General features: G+C 48.7%; 1 protein-coding gene across 1 annotated transcript in view; it reads left to right on the top strand.

Annotated features, from left to right (window-relative positions):
• The window catches only part of LOC146063017 (saxiphilin-like), a 102969-nt gene extending 94516 nt beyond the window's left edge, over nt 1-8453 (top strand). Inside the window, 1 exon segment of the mRNA XM_083175025.1 lies at nt 8234-8453. Coding sequence (XP_083031151.1) covers nt 8234-8268 — 35 coding nt within the window. The 3' untranslated portion in view covers nt 8269-8453.
• The last annotated feature ends 5717 nt before the right edge of the window (nt 8454-14170 follow it).

Here is a 14170-nt window from a genome sequence, read left to right as displayed (position 1 = left end):
AATGGGGCGCTTTGCAGAATTATATTACCAACTATAATCTCCCTGAAACTAGTTTTCAAAAGTAGGCAAGTATGGTCTGCCTGGACGGTGCACAATGCAAGATATAAATGATACAAGGGTTACATTAAAGTGTAGAAGCTGCAGTTGTTCAAATTAAAGAAATAATGTTGAGCTTACTGCAGCTGATTGCATTGACTGAAGCAATATAAAAAGAGAAGTGTGCAAGTGCCCACCCACTAAGTATTCACACACTTCCTCTAAATGGATTCGGTATGAAATCCCGACGGTCAAAATCCCAAATGGGTCAAAATCCAAACAAGGACAAAATCCCGACAAGGTCAAAATACCGACATATAGAATTACAGTTGAAAAAGTCAACATGAATTTCGGTCCACAGGGTTTTTTAACTGTTTTTTGACCCGAATGTCGACATGGACACAGTTGGAAGTGAACCGTAGCCCCTCGCTTCGCTCGCAATGCTTCGGGCAAGGGCGTAACTACCATAGGTGCAAGAGGTGCAGCTGCTATGGGGCCCAGAGCTGCAGGGGGCCCTTCTTTGCTGTTTAAATAATATGTTTTACATATATGTTTTACCATCAGTTGCTAAATAGGGGGCCCTTTACAAACTTTTGCTATGGGGCCTATGAATATCTAGTTACGCCACTGGCTTCGGGCATGGTGCCTCGCTGCAGTTGGCACACTCAGTGGGGCAGATTTATTAAGCTTGGAGAAGAGATAAACTGGAGATAAAGCGGAGAAAAGGTAAAAGGAGATAAAGCACCAGCCAATCAGATGTGTTTGAAAAAGACAGTTGGGAGTTGATTGGCTGGTGCTTTATCTCCTTTTACCTTTTCTCCACTTTATCTCCAGTTTATCTCTTCTCCAAGCTTAATAAATCTGCCCCACTATTTTATTCTCCCACCACGCCCTAGTGGATGGTAGGGCATGAAATACCGCCTGTCGGCACATGTTGGGTCAAAAAACAAATGAAAAAACCCATGTCGACCTTGCGACCTGTCGACCGAAAGTCATGTTGACTGTTTCACTTGTACATTCCATGTCGGGATTTTGTCCTTGTCGGGATTTTGACTGCATAACGAATAAGCAAAACAGTGAGGTACAGTTGAATACAATAGAGGACAAGTACAAGGCATGCAATCATATTTGCATCAGTAGAGAACACTGGTATAAGTATCAGTATCAGCCTGCAGAAAACCTCAGGATAGCAGAAGGAAAAGCATATGAGAGAAGAGGGCCCTGCTGGTGAGAACTTACATTCTATAAACCTCAATACAAACATTTGGTTAACGTCTTGTTCTATTCTAGTGTCACTGTGTAAAGGTACTGTAGGAGCTGGACTGGAGGCAAAGCCTGGGGGTAGGCTCCCCTGACAGGGTTTGTAGGGAGCTGACTAGCTGGACAGTCATAGAAGGGGTGTCTAAGGAGAGGGTCATAAGGGGGAGGGGCTTAACAGGGTGTTGTAAGGGTATATAAGCAGGGTGCAGACAGGAAATAGGGGTCACTGGGAGATTTTTCTTAACAGCTAAGCAGCACTGCATCTCCCATGGCTTCCCCAAACGCTTATGCTGAGGTATCTGCAGCGCTGGCTGCCCTCAGGGAGGCAGCAGGCACCAGAGGGGCTGAGTGGCTGCAGCAGCAGATGTCAGGTCTGCTGGGGGGACTGGGAGCAGCAACGCAGGAGGCTGCTCCAGCGGGCGCACGGCCTCGGAGGTCCAGGCCTCCGGAGCGCTTCAGCCCATCTGTGTCCCCCAGGGTTCAGCGCCGTTCAAGGAGCCCCGTCAGGGACCCTCCAGGCCAGGCTGCGGGCCGGGCACCTTCCGCCCGCAGGACCAGGTCTGGGAGGAATCCAACCAGCAGGCGGAACCCTCCGCGCGGGGGGGACCCCCCCCCACGTGCAAGAAGATCCGGCGGTGCGTGGTACTGGACCTGGAGCGGCGGGGCATGCGGGGCATGCTGCTGCCCAGCGCGGGGTGAGTCGTGCCAGGGTGGCAGAAGTACAGGCTGAGGACCGCAGGCCTGGTACACGGAGCGAGAGACGCACAGCTGGCTCCGCCTCCAACGAGGTCACGCCGGCTGGTGCTATACCTGAGGGTCGGGATGACAGGAGAAGAGAGATGGCAGCGTCTGCAGATGATGGAGAAATACCTGGTCCCTCTTCATTGGCTGGGTCTCGTCAGGACACTGGACCTGCGGCTGCTGGGTTCACAGCCCCCAGGCAGCCTGGTGAGTCTGTCTCTATGTCTGTTAATGCTTTAGCACAGAGTCAGGGGGGGGGAGGGTTAGCCCTCCAAGGGGAAATGAGTAGGGGCTTTACTGAATTATTGAGTGGTTTTGCAGATTGGTTGGTGGGTTTGCGGCAGGGGGCGGGGCCGTCCCCGGTGGCAGCATGGGCGCCGCAGAATTCGGGCACACCAGCTACCATTAGTGTGCCAGTCAGTAATAGTGTGCCGGTTAGCAGTGGGGTGCCGGTTAGCAGTGGGGTGCCGGTTAGCATGGGGGTGCCGGGGAGCAGCGGGGTGCCGGTATCCGGCGGTGAGCAAAGTAACAGTAGTGCGGGGGCTGATGGGGGCGGTGTGGGGACGCAGGAGGAGAGTGGGAGGCTTAGTGACACCGCAAAAGGGGAGGTGTACGTATGTTTTGAGGGGCCATTGGGGGCCCACCTGAAGCAGGAGGTGAGGGAGAATATTTGGAAAGGGGAATACGTGGATATATTTTCATTGCTCCCTTTAGAGCGTTTTAATCTGGATAGGCCCCGTAAGGAGGAGAAGAAGGAGGAGGAGGAACGGCGGCGGTATCGGCTGATACCGCGGTCATTCACGAACTGGTTGCAAGCATTTGCTATCTTAGCTAGTGTGATTGGGGAGAAGGCACCTGACAATTGTTCAGGCTTATTTTGTTACATGGATGCGATAGGAGAGGCGTACCGGGTGTATGGGGGTTTGGCTTGGCTCCGGTACGACGAGCAATTTAGACAGAGGAAGGCGGTGCGCCCCAACATTCGTTGGGACCATAAAGATATTGCTTTATGGTTAAAGGTGACGGCCCCCATAAAAAGTGGGCAGCCCTTTCGTGGGGACGGGGGGGGGCCGAGGGAGGCCACAAGCGGGACGGCCATGCAGAAGGGACTCTGCTTTGCCTTTAATGACGGGTCATGCCGGTTTGGGGCAAAATGCAAATTCAAGCATGAATGTTCCTCATGTGGAGGGAACCACGGTGCAAATAAATGCTTCAGAGGGAAGTCACGAGACGGTAGTTCAAAAGGGGGTGACACCAGTTCGGCTGGAAAGGATGCTGGGCTATCTGCGTAGGTATCCTGATCAGCAGACAGCCGCCTTGTTGGAGGAGGGGTTTAAGGAAGGTTTTAAGATACCTTCTGACGTGCAGGTGTCAGGGAGTTTTAGGAGGAATTTGAAGTCTGCTAGAGAGCATCCAGAAGTGGTGCAGGAAAAACTGGTTAAGGAGGTGCAACTGGGTCATATGGCTGGACCTTTTAGGGCGGCACCATGGCCAGATTTGATAGTCTCTCCTTTGGGGGTGGTGCCAAAAAAGGAGGCGAACAAGTTTCGGCTTATACACCATTTGTCCTTTCCAAAAGGGGCGTCGGTCAATGATGGCATTGACCCCGACATCTGCTCGGTGGTTTATACATCGTTCGACGCGGCTGTTCAGTGGGTAAAGCGGTTTGGGAATGGGGCCATGTTGGCAAAGACTGATATTGAATCGGCATTTTGATTGCTGCCAGTTCACCCAACCAGTTTGCGTTTGTTGGGTTGTTATTGGGATGGGGAGTTTTTTGTTGATCGATGTTTACCGATGGGTTGCTCCTTGTCGTGTGCTTATTTTGAGGCCTTTAGTTCTTTTTTGGAGTGGGTGGTTAAGGATGTCTCTGGGTGCAATTCAGTTATTCATTACCTAGATGACTTCTTATGTATTGGTCCTGGGGGGACCGGTGTATGTGACTTATTGTTGAGGACTGTTGAAAGGGTGTCGGCAGATTTTGGAGTCCCGCTTGCTCCAGGTAAGACGGAGGGCCCTGCGACTGTGATCAGTTTTTGGGTATTGTCATTGATACTGTGAATATGGAGTGCCGTTTGCCCGAGGAAAAATTGCTGGGTTTGAAGGCCGAGGTGGGGAGGGCGTTGCAGTTAAAAAAAATTAGATTGCGGGAATTACAGTCTTTGCTGGGTAAGTTGAATTTTGCGTGTCGCATTATGCCAATGGGCCGCATTTTCAGCAGGAGACTGGCAGCAGCGACAGCAGGGGTGGTTCTTCCTCATCATTTTGTCAGATTAGGTAGTGAGTTGAAAGGGGACTTGCGGGTGTGGGCAACTTTTCTGGAAACTTTCAACGGCAGGGCGTTGTGGATGTCAGACACGTGCGTGGCTACAGAGCTAGACCTTTTCACAGACGCGGCTGGGAGTGGCGGTTTTGGGGCTTATTGCCAGGGACATTGGTGTGTGGGCAGGTGGCCGGAGTCTTGGGTGCAGAGAGGCTTGGTAAAAAACTTAGCATTGTTGGAATTATTTCCTATTTTGGTTGCAGTGGTTGTTTGGGGTGAGCTATTCCGCGACAGGAAGATTTGTTTTCACTGCGATAATCTGGGGGTTGTCATGGCTATTAACCAATTGTCGGCATCTTCACTGCCAGTGGTCATCATTTTGCAGCAGTTGGTATTGGAATGTCTGGCTTTGAATTTGTGGGTTGTGGCTAGGCACGTCCCCGGTGTCTCTAACGGCATTGCGGATTCTTTATCTCGTTCACAGTGGGAACGTTTCCGGGAGTTGGCACCAGAGGCGGACAGGGAGGGGACCGGGTTCCCGAGTCGGCTCTGGGCTCTGCTGGACGGGTAGTCGATCAGCTCATCAGGGAATCCTTGGCCCCGAATACATGGTCGGCATACAATCAGGAATGGCGGAGCTGGCTAGAATGGCGTGAGGTAGTAGGTTTGAAGGAGGATGATGACGAGTTGGCTGTCTTGCTATATATAGGCCATTGTAAGGAGATTGGTTGGTCAGTGGCAAAAATCACGCGCTGCATGGCGGGCTTGGCTTTTGGGTTTCGTGCAGGTGGGAGGCCTGACGTCACCAAGAATTTCCTGATTGCGCAAGCTTTGAAAGGTTGGAAGAGAGGACATGTAGTACAGGATCAGAGAAGGCCAGTGTCCTTCCAGCTGTTGCAGAATATGGGTAGAAAGTTAGGGGAGGTCTGTAGTTCCAATTTCGAGGAGAAGTTGTTCGGGGTAGCTTTTTCGCTTGCCTTCTTCGGGGCACTGCGGATTGGCGAGCTTGTAAGTCCAAGCGTCTCCAGGCCGGGAGGTTTGTTAGGAGAGGATGTGGATTTATACTCAGATAGGGTGGAGCTAGTGGTGAGGAGGTCGAAGACGGATCAATTAGGGAGGGGGAAGAAGGTAGTTCTCTTCTCCGTACCTGGCTCGGATATGTGCCCGGTAGCACGGCTAAGGATATTTAAGGAGGTCAGAGTGGGCAGGGAAAGGGATCCGTTGCTGATGCATGCGAATGGATCCTTTTTATCACGGTTCCAGTTCACAAGTGTGTTTAGAGCAGTCCTGCGGACGTTGGGCCTCAAGGGGGAGGAATACGCGGGTCACTCTTTCCGCATTGGGGCCGCAACTGAGGCTGCTAGAATGGGATTTGGGGATGAGTTAATTAAGCGTATTGGGCGGTGGGAATCGTCTCATTTTCGCTCCTATGTTCGTTTAGGGGAATTTTGAGGCTGACTGTGTTCTTTCCATTTTAGGGCAGTCCCCGTGCCTGATTTGGATTTTAGGACATTCATATGTCTTTTGGGGAGCTTTGCGGGCTGATGTCAGACCGAACGGCCGCCAGCTAGGTTTGGGTAGAGAAGAGGCATTGGTTCGCTGGCTGGGGAAGCGCGGTATGGTATGGAGTGGAGTGTTACAGGAATTTCACCGTTTTGTTCGGCTCGATAGGGCTCCTGACATATTAGTGTTGCATGTGGGAGGGAATGACCTCGGGAGCAGACCATTTAGGGAGTTGATACGGGATATCAAGTTTGATCTCCTACGTTTATGGGCAATGTTTCCGGAGGTAATCACGGTTTGGTCGGATATTGTGCCGCGCCGTTATTGGAGGGATGCAAGGTCGGCTGACAAGATCAATAAGGCTCGGATAAAAGTTAACAGGGCAATTGGGCGTTTTATGGCTAGAAACGGCGCGGTAGTGGTGAGGCACAGGGAACTCGAGTCTGGTGCCGGTGCTTTTTGGAGAGGTGACGGTGTGCACTTGAACGCTGTAGGGATAGATGTGTGGTCTTTGGGACTACAAGAGGGGATAGAAACAGCGTTCCGGATGTGGGGGGGTCGCTCGGGGTCAAGGGTTTAACCCCGTGCTTGGTGGCGGAGGGGGGTCCTCGAGGTTAGTGGCATTGAGGCTTAATTATGCGGCGGGGAGGGCCCCATGAGGGGGCTGGACTCCCCTGGGTGAGGTTTAATTAATGAGCACTGGGTGTTGACAATTGGTGCCCTCGAGCCAATCGCTATCGGCTGGGGGTAACAACTCCTGGAAGTGCTTAGAGGTGTGGATAGATTTATTGAGGGCCTCGGGGACCACCTTCCGTGGGAAATGTTTTTGATTATTGTTAAACTTGTATTGTTTTAATAAAGATGGCTGCTGTGGCCAATTTTATCCAACAAGAGAGTTATGTCATTTTTGGGGGGATTAATTGGGCACAGCGATTAGACAATACCCTGTCATGTAGGAGCTGGACTGGAGGCAAAGCCTGGGGGTAGGCTCCCCTGACAGGGTTTGTAGGGAGCTGACTAGCTGGACAGTCATAGAAGGGGTGTCTAAGGAGAGGGTCATAAGGGGGAGGGGCTTAACAGGGTGTTGTAAGGGTATATAAGCAGGGTGCAGACAGGAAATAGGGGTCACTGGGAGATTTTTCTTAACAGCTCCCACCCACCCTCCCTAATTTTATAGTTTTTAGGTAGACTTATTTGTTAGGTTGTCTTTTGTCACAGTGGCCTGTGCGGAGGGGGGTCCTCGAAGTTAGTGGCATTGAGGCTTAATTATGCGGCGGGGAGGGCCCCATGAGGGGGCTGGACTCCCCTGGGTGAGGTTTAATTAATGAGCACTGGGTGTTGACAATTGGTGCCCTCGAGCCAATCGCTATCGGCTGGGGGTAACAACTCCTGGAAGTGCTTAGAGGTGTGGATAGATTTATTGAGGGCCTCGGGACCACCTTCCGTGGGAAATGTTTTTGATTATTGTTAAACTTGTATTGTTTTAATAAAGATGGCTGCTGTGGCCAATTTTATCCAACAAGAGAGTTATGTCATTTTTGGGGGGATTAATTGGGCACAGCGATTAGACAATACCCTGTCATGTAGGAGCTGGACTGGAGGCAAAGCCTGGGGGTAGGCTCCCCTGACAGGGTTTGTAGGGAGCTGACTAGCTGGACAGTCATAGAAGGGGTGTCTAAGGAGAGGGTCATAAGGGGGAGGGGCTTAACAGGGTGTTGTAAGGGTATATAAGCAGGGTGCAGACAGGAAATAGGGGTCACTGGGAGATTTTTCTTAACAGCTCCCACCCACCCTCCCTAATTTTATAGTTTTTAGGTAGACTTATTTGTTAGGTTGTCTTTTGTCACAGTGGCCTGTGCGGAGGGGGGTCCTCGAAGTTAGTGGCATTGAGGCTTAATTATGCGGCGGGGAGGGCCCCATGAGGGGGCTGGACTCCCCTGGGTGAGGTTTAATTAATGAGCACTGGGTGTTGACAATTGGTGCCCTCGAGCCAATCGCTATCGGCTGGGGGTAACAACTCCTGGAAGTGCTTAGAGGTGTGGATAGATTTATTGAGGGCCTCGGGACCACCTTCCGTGGGAAATGTTTTTGATTATTGTTAAACTTGTATTGTTTTAATAAAGATGGCTGCTGTGGCCAATTTTATCCAACAAGAGAGTTATGTCATTTTTGGGGGGATTAATTGGGCACAGCGATTAGACAATACCCTGTCATGTAGCACATAACCCATGACATTATTTAGTACCATAAGGCACAGTAGTATATTATACAAGCACTACTTGATAATAATCTGCAAGCCTTTAACACAAAATGGGGCCCACACATACTGTATTCATTATACTGTAGATACGCCATTGGGATGAAAGATATTAACAATAGTCTGAGTCCTTATGTGATTCGCTCATCATCTTACTCTGCTTCCCTCTACAGGACTGGCCTATGCTTGCACATTCGACAGACATTGATCAGAAGACTTAGCCCTGAGGATTAGTGCATCATCATAATTTCATCTTGTCCCATTAGTCTATTTGTACCTCATAGTTTCAGTCTTGCAAACCTTGGTATCTGTGTTCTTGTTCAAAATGGATTACTTTTGTTCCAATGTGATATCTGTGCTATTCCATTTGTACTGTACTTAGGGTGACCAACTCATCCCTTTAATCAGGGACACATATTAATTACACAGGTTCTGTGGCTGGTTTTCACCTGGTTTTAAACTGCCACAGAACCTGTGTAATTAATATGTGTCCCGGATTAAAGGGATGAGTTGGTCACCCTAACTGTACCTAATGGAAGGACCATGTCCCCTCATATGTTATGTCCCTTTCCTCCTCCCCATCCCCACCCCCAAGCAAGTAGCTATCATAATTTTCCAAATTAAATTACATCATGCTAAAGTAGGGAGCATATATAAATAATGGTTCTAGATAGGTACAGTGTTTAATTCAGGGTTGCCTTCCTGACCCTCTCCTTCAGGGAGAAACTGCTCTGTGCCTGCACTTCCCTGGTAATGTATGATTGCCATCACCTGTGGTGAAACACCTTTCTTATCAAGTACCTAGCTCCCCACAGGTGATGGCAATCATACATTACCAGGGAAGTCCAGGAACAGAGCATTTTCTCCCTCATAGAGAGAGTTGGGTAGGCAAGTATGTTTGTACACATCACAGAAACAAGCAAGTATTCACTACAACCATGTACAACCAATTATTTCAATTGAATGTTCAGCAGCTATATAAATAATAAGTAATACAATTTTGGAAAATTCCTTTACACTTATCTTCAATAAATATAAAATAATAAAATGACAATTGTACTGTGCATTATTTATCAACTAAAACTGGCATGATTAGACTTGCCAAACTATCCCTTTAACCCGGGTCCCTCATGGATTACAGAGGTACTGTGCCTGATTAAAACAACCAGAAATCAGCCAGCCACAGAACCTGTGTAAGCTAAGGGCCTAATTCAGACCTGTTAGCAAGTCTGCAGTTTTTGCAAATGCGCTGCAGCATGGTTGCCTACCTGACCTATCCATAAGGGAGAAAATGCTCTGTTCCCGGACTTCCCTGGTAATGTATGATTGCCATCACCTGTGGTGAAACATCTTTTTCAGCAATTACCTAGCTCCCCACAGGTTATGGCAATCCTACATTACCCGGTAAGTCCAGAAACAGAGCATTTTCTCCCTAAAGGAGAGGGTTATGTAGGCAACCATACACTGCAGCATACCTCCCAACATGACCCTCTCCAGGAGGGACACAATGCTCTGTTCCTGGACTTCACTCTGAATGTATGATTGCCATCACCTGTGGTGAAACACCTTTCTTATTAATTACCTAGCTCCCCACAGGTGATGGTAATCATACATTACCAGGGAAGTCCAGGAACAGAGCATTTTCTCCCCCATGGAGAGGGTCAGGTAGTCAACCCTGATATTAGCTACTGCTAACTGACCTTAGGCAAATGCCCTATGTGCACGTAGCAGTTTCTTTTCAATCTTCAATATATACACCGAATCGGATAACCTTCAAGGTCCCACACTGGGTAGCTTTTGGATTTACACTCACCAGAAATCTGGGCCCTATGTGCCTTGAAAGGTATCTTTTTTCCTGGTCTCGCCACGGCCCCTCAGTCAGGAAGCTGATGAATTCAAAGTTTCTCCCAACATGACCCATTCCAGGTGGGACAGAATGCTCTCCATCTGAACTTCCCTCTTAATTCATGATTACCATCACCTGTGGCGAAACACCTTTCTTATCAGTTAACCAGATGATAGCAATTATACATGACGGAAGTCCAGAAACAGAGCATTGTGTCCATCATGGACAGTGGCGGTGCAAGGACTTTCACCGCCCCAGGCAGAGGGGGGGATTGGTGGTGGTGGTGGTGGCGCTGCTCCGTCCGGGGGAAAAGGGGGTGCAGGCGGCAGACCCGCAACTCCATGCTCCGGCGGGGGGGGGGGGGGCGGGGTAGCATGGAGCTGCAGGGGGGGGGGGGGGGGGCGGTGCTGGCAGACCCAGTCAGGGCAGCATGCTGGTGAGGATGACCTCACTTCATGCCGCCCTCTAGTGGCCGCTCATGGAGAGGGTCATGTTGGGCGGTATGCTGCAGGCTGGGTTGATGTAATCATGGTTGCCTATCTGACTCTCTCCTTCAGGGAGAAAATGTTCTGTTCCTGGACTAACCTGGGTCACAGTCCTATTGGGTAGGTTTCAAAGGAGTCTGGGGGAAGGCTTTGAAGGAGTGTAATGCCGAATACTGCATCCACTAGCAGTAAAAGCTGCAGCCGACACATATGTCAGGGTTGCCTACCTGACCCTTCAGGGAGAAAATGCTCTGTTCTCAGACTTCCCTGGTAATGTAGGATTGCCATCACCTGTGGGGAAACACCTTTCTTATCAATTATTACCTACCTCACTTGGTCTTCCTTTGTATTTTAATATACAATTTTCTATACTTCCAGTTCTGGTTGTGATATTACTTTCCTGATTAGCTAAGAAATTATACATTTTTGTATGCTGTGAACGCTATGCAATTCAAACACCATTTTTGAGAGAGGGCATGCAAATGATCACAATACAGTGAGCATTATTAGAATTACATAAAATCCGGAATAGTTTTTTGACCATCATACAGAACACAACATTTTTTAGGCATTTCTTATGATTATATGTTAGCTCTATTACCCTATGGGGCTGTGGGCTCTTAACCCCTTCAGTGGGTTTTTTTTTTTGGGGGGGGGAGCGCTCCCCACTGGGCGAGTTTTTTATGGGGAGAGCTCCCTTAAAAAAAAAACACCACTACCTCCCCAGGTCCGGGCAGCACCACTGCACTGTCAATCAGCGGCTGCCCGGACCTGCGCCCCCCCCCGCGCCGCGTCCCTGTCCCCGGCAGCCGGCTTGTCATAAGCCGGCGCCGGGGACTTCAATAAAAAACCCGGAGGGGAGGGAGGAGGGAGAGGGCTCCAAACAGTGGCAATCCCAAGAATTTTCCGGGCTTGCCAGACTGGGCACTGAGGCACAGCCCGGAAAATTCTCGGGATTGCCACTGAAGGGGTTAAGGTGGATACTCAATGGGTGATTTTGCCCAGCATGTATGCACAGCGATGATGGGGAAGATCGCTGGGCTGAAAATCGCTCAATGCATACACACTGGATGATTTGCGCCAGTCTAGGGGCTTTTTCCCAATGGGTAGATGACTTATCATAGCAGGACACTATGGAAAGCCATCCACCCCATCGCTCATCTACTGGTAATACCAGCCAATGAGTGACAGCTTTCCATAGTGATAATACCAGCAGATTGTAAAACCAGCAGAAGAGTGTCAGATCACCGCTCATCAGTGCCCCTTACACACTGGGCGGCTTCTGAGCTCAGCTCAAATGACAAAACTTAGCTGCATTCAGCTCAAAATCGTCCATGGTGTATGGGCCTTTACAGTAGTAGGAAAGCGGTGATACTGTGGTATGTGAATAGGAAGGACCACTAGAGTGGAGGCTGGCCCCAGGCACTGTAGAAATAGGCTGCACTCTCCCTACACTACACAAGGCAGCAATGTGCTTTATCCATTAGCCTACCTGCAATAGTGCATAACAAAAAAAGATATTGGATGGATTTTGGACATATTAATACATTAGCTGATGCCACTCTCAATTTTCTAGTGAGGGTGAACCACCCACTTGCCCATCCATCTAACGCCCCTGGATGGGAGATTTCTCACACTAATTGGTGGTCTGTGTACAGTTTGTGGGGACCCCAGGACAATTAGTTTGTGGGGGCCTGTCCAAGAAAGTTGCATTATACCATATGGTGTCCCCATTATGCCACAGTGCATCAACATCATGCCAACCAGAATGCCAGTGTCTCCCAATATTATAATATGCTCCAGTGCCCCTTAGTATTGCAGACAATGCCCCCCAATATTCACCTTCATGCTGCTGATTTCCAACATCCGAAGGGGCAGCCACTGCTATTGCATTCAGAAGCCATTCTGTTGCCCAACAGTTACAACAGCCCTGCCCTTTAATGCCACATGTAATAGCAGCAGGTGTGAGTGTCTTTGATCTGTGTTTAAAGGGGAGCAGAAAAGAGTTTGCAATGCATACAGTACGTGCCTACCTGACCCTCTCCTTCAGGGAGAAAATGCTCTATTCCTGGGCTTCCCTGGTAATGTATGATTGCCAGCACCTGTGGTGAAACACCTTTCTTATCAGTTACCTAGCTCACCACAGGTGCTGGCAATCATACATTACCAGGGAAGTCCAGGAACAGAGCATTTTCTCCCTCATGGAGAGGGTCAGGTAGGCAAGTAAGTTGTAATTGCTCCATGGAAATTCCACATATTTATAATCATGTAGCATTAATATTTTTATTTCTATAAAATTGTATATTTTGAAATTTTGGGTTTCAATCAGAAAGAAACATCATGGATACAGGTATCGGACTTCCATGCTGGAAATGTGTCTGATTGAAATGAAAGATTAGAATGAAATGGTTAGAATATAAATTATTTAGTTCTCCCCATATGCAAAATCTTCATGGGTGAAAGGGTTACTTTCCAGAGGGTCAACCAGACCACACAGCGATCCTGTGCCAATAACGAGATTTCCCGCAAAAATGAATGAGAGCATTCAGAAGATTTTGAGCGGAAGGAAAGGTGGAGTGTAATATTGGGAAATATCATAATCCTGACCCTGCTGAGAAACTTCATCTGCACACTGTATACATAACACCTCTACCCAGACGTGGGCTGGACAGTGAGAGAAGAACACTCTCAGTGTAACCTACAGGGACAGCGGACGATGACTCCTTACTTACCGGTGATCCTGTGCCTTAGCATCTCAGGTAGGTGACAAAAATATAGTATGATAGGAGGAATTGTGTCGGGGAGATCGATCTGACTGCTAGGTACAGTACATGCAGAGCAAGTCACAAATGTGAAATTCTGCAAATTCTCCTCAAAATCAAGCAAAAAAAAAAAACATTGTTCCAGCGGTGAACTTCTAAATGATGTAATCTGTCATTTAGGAGCAACCAAACAGCTCTCACCTGTCATTTTATAGAATGGACTTGATAAATGCTAGCTAGAAGCTGAATACTAGGTTTTTACCACATTACTGCCCCTTATCCCTTTGGAAACGGCACAGCACTTGGTGCCTGACTCAGAATTAGTCCCTTGATGTGCACCACTAAACACATTGGACCACATACACTAAAATTCAAAAGTGATAAAATGGAGAGTGATAAACAGCCAGCCAATCAGCTCCTACCTGCCATGTCACAGACTGTGTTTGAAAAATGTCAGGTAGGAGCTGATTGGTTCATTGTTTATCACTCTCCATTTGATCACTTTTGAATATTAGTGCATCTGGCCCATTGGCTTTGCAACAAAGGGGCGATTCCATAAGATACCTACTACATTATGGTGCTGATAGAGTCTGCCCATGTACTGTAGAACGTTCAATGACATGTGGACACCTTTTCCCATCCACTATTCTTATGTCCACTGCCACAACCATCATCAATGGTGATGTGTCCTCTGTGTCTCCTCACCCTATACATGACAGTGTGCTTTTGTGTGTGTGTGTGTGTGTGTGTGTGTGTGTGTGTGGGTGTGTGTGTGTGTGGGTGTGGGTGTGGGTGGGTGTGGGTGTGGGTACAGTATGTGTATTATACATGAAAGTGTGACACACTGGGTGTGTATTATGCAAGAGAGAGTGTGATAGTGTGAGGCCACGCCCACCTGCTCATAGCTCCACACCCTTTTTGGGCTGGCCATGCCATTTGCGCAGCAGGTCCCGATTTGGTTGAAACAAAAGTTGGGAGGTATGTGTATTATGCATGAGTGTGTGTGCATATTATGCA

Source organism: Crinia signifera, chromosome 3 (genome assembly GCF_055691185.1).
Source record: "Crinia signifera chromosome 3, ASM5569118v1, whole genome shotgun sequence".
Lineage (NCBI taxonomy): Eukaryota > Metazoa > Chordata > Amphibia > Anura > Myobatrachidae > Crinia > Crinia signifera.
Note: the sequence above shows the minus strand (reverse complement) of the source record. Positions and strands in the feature narration are given on the sequence as shown.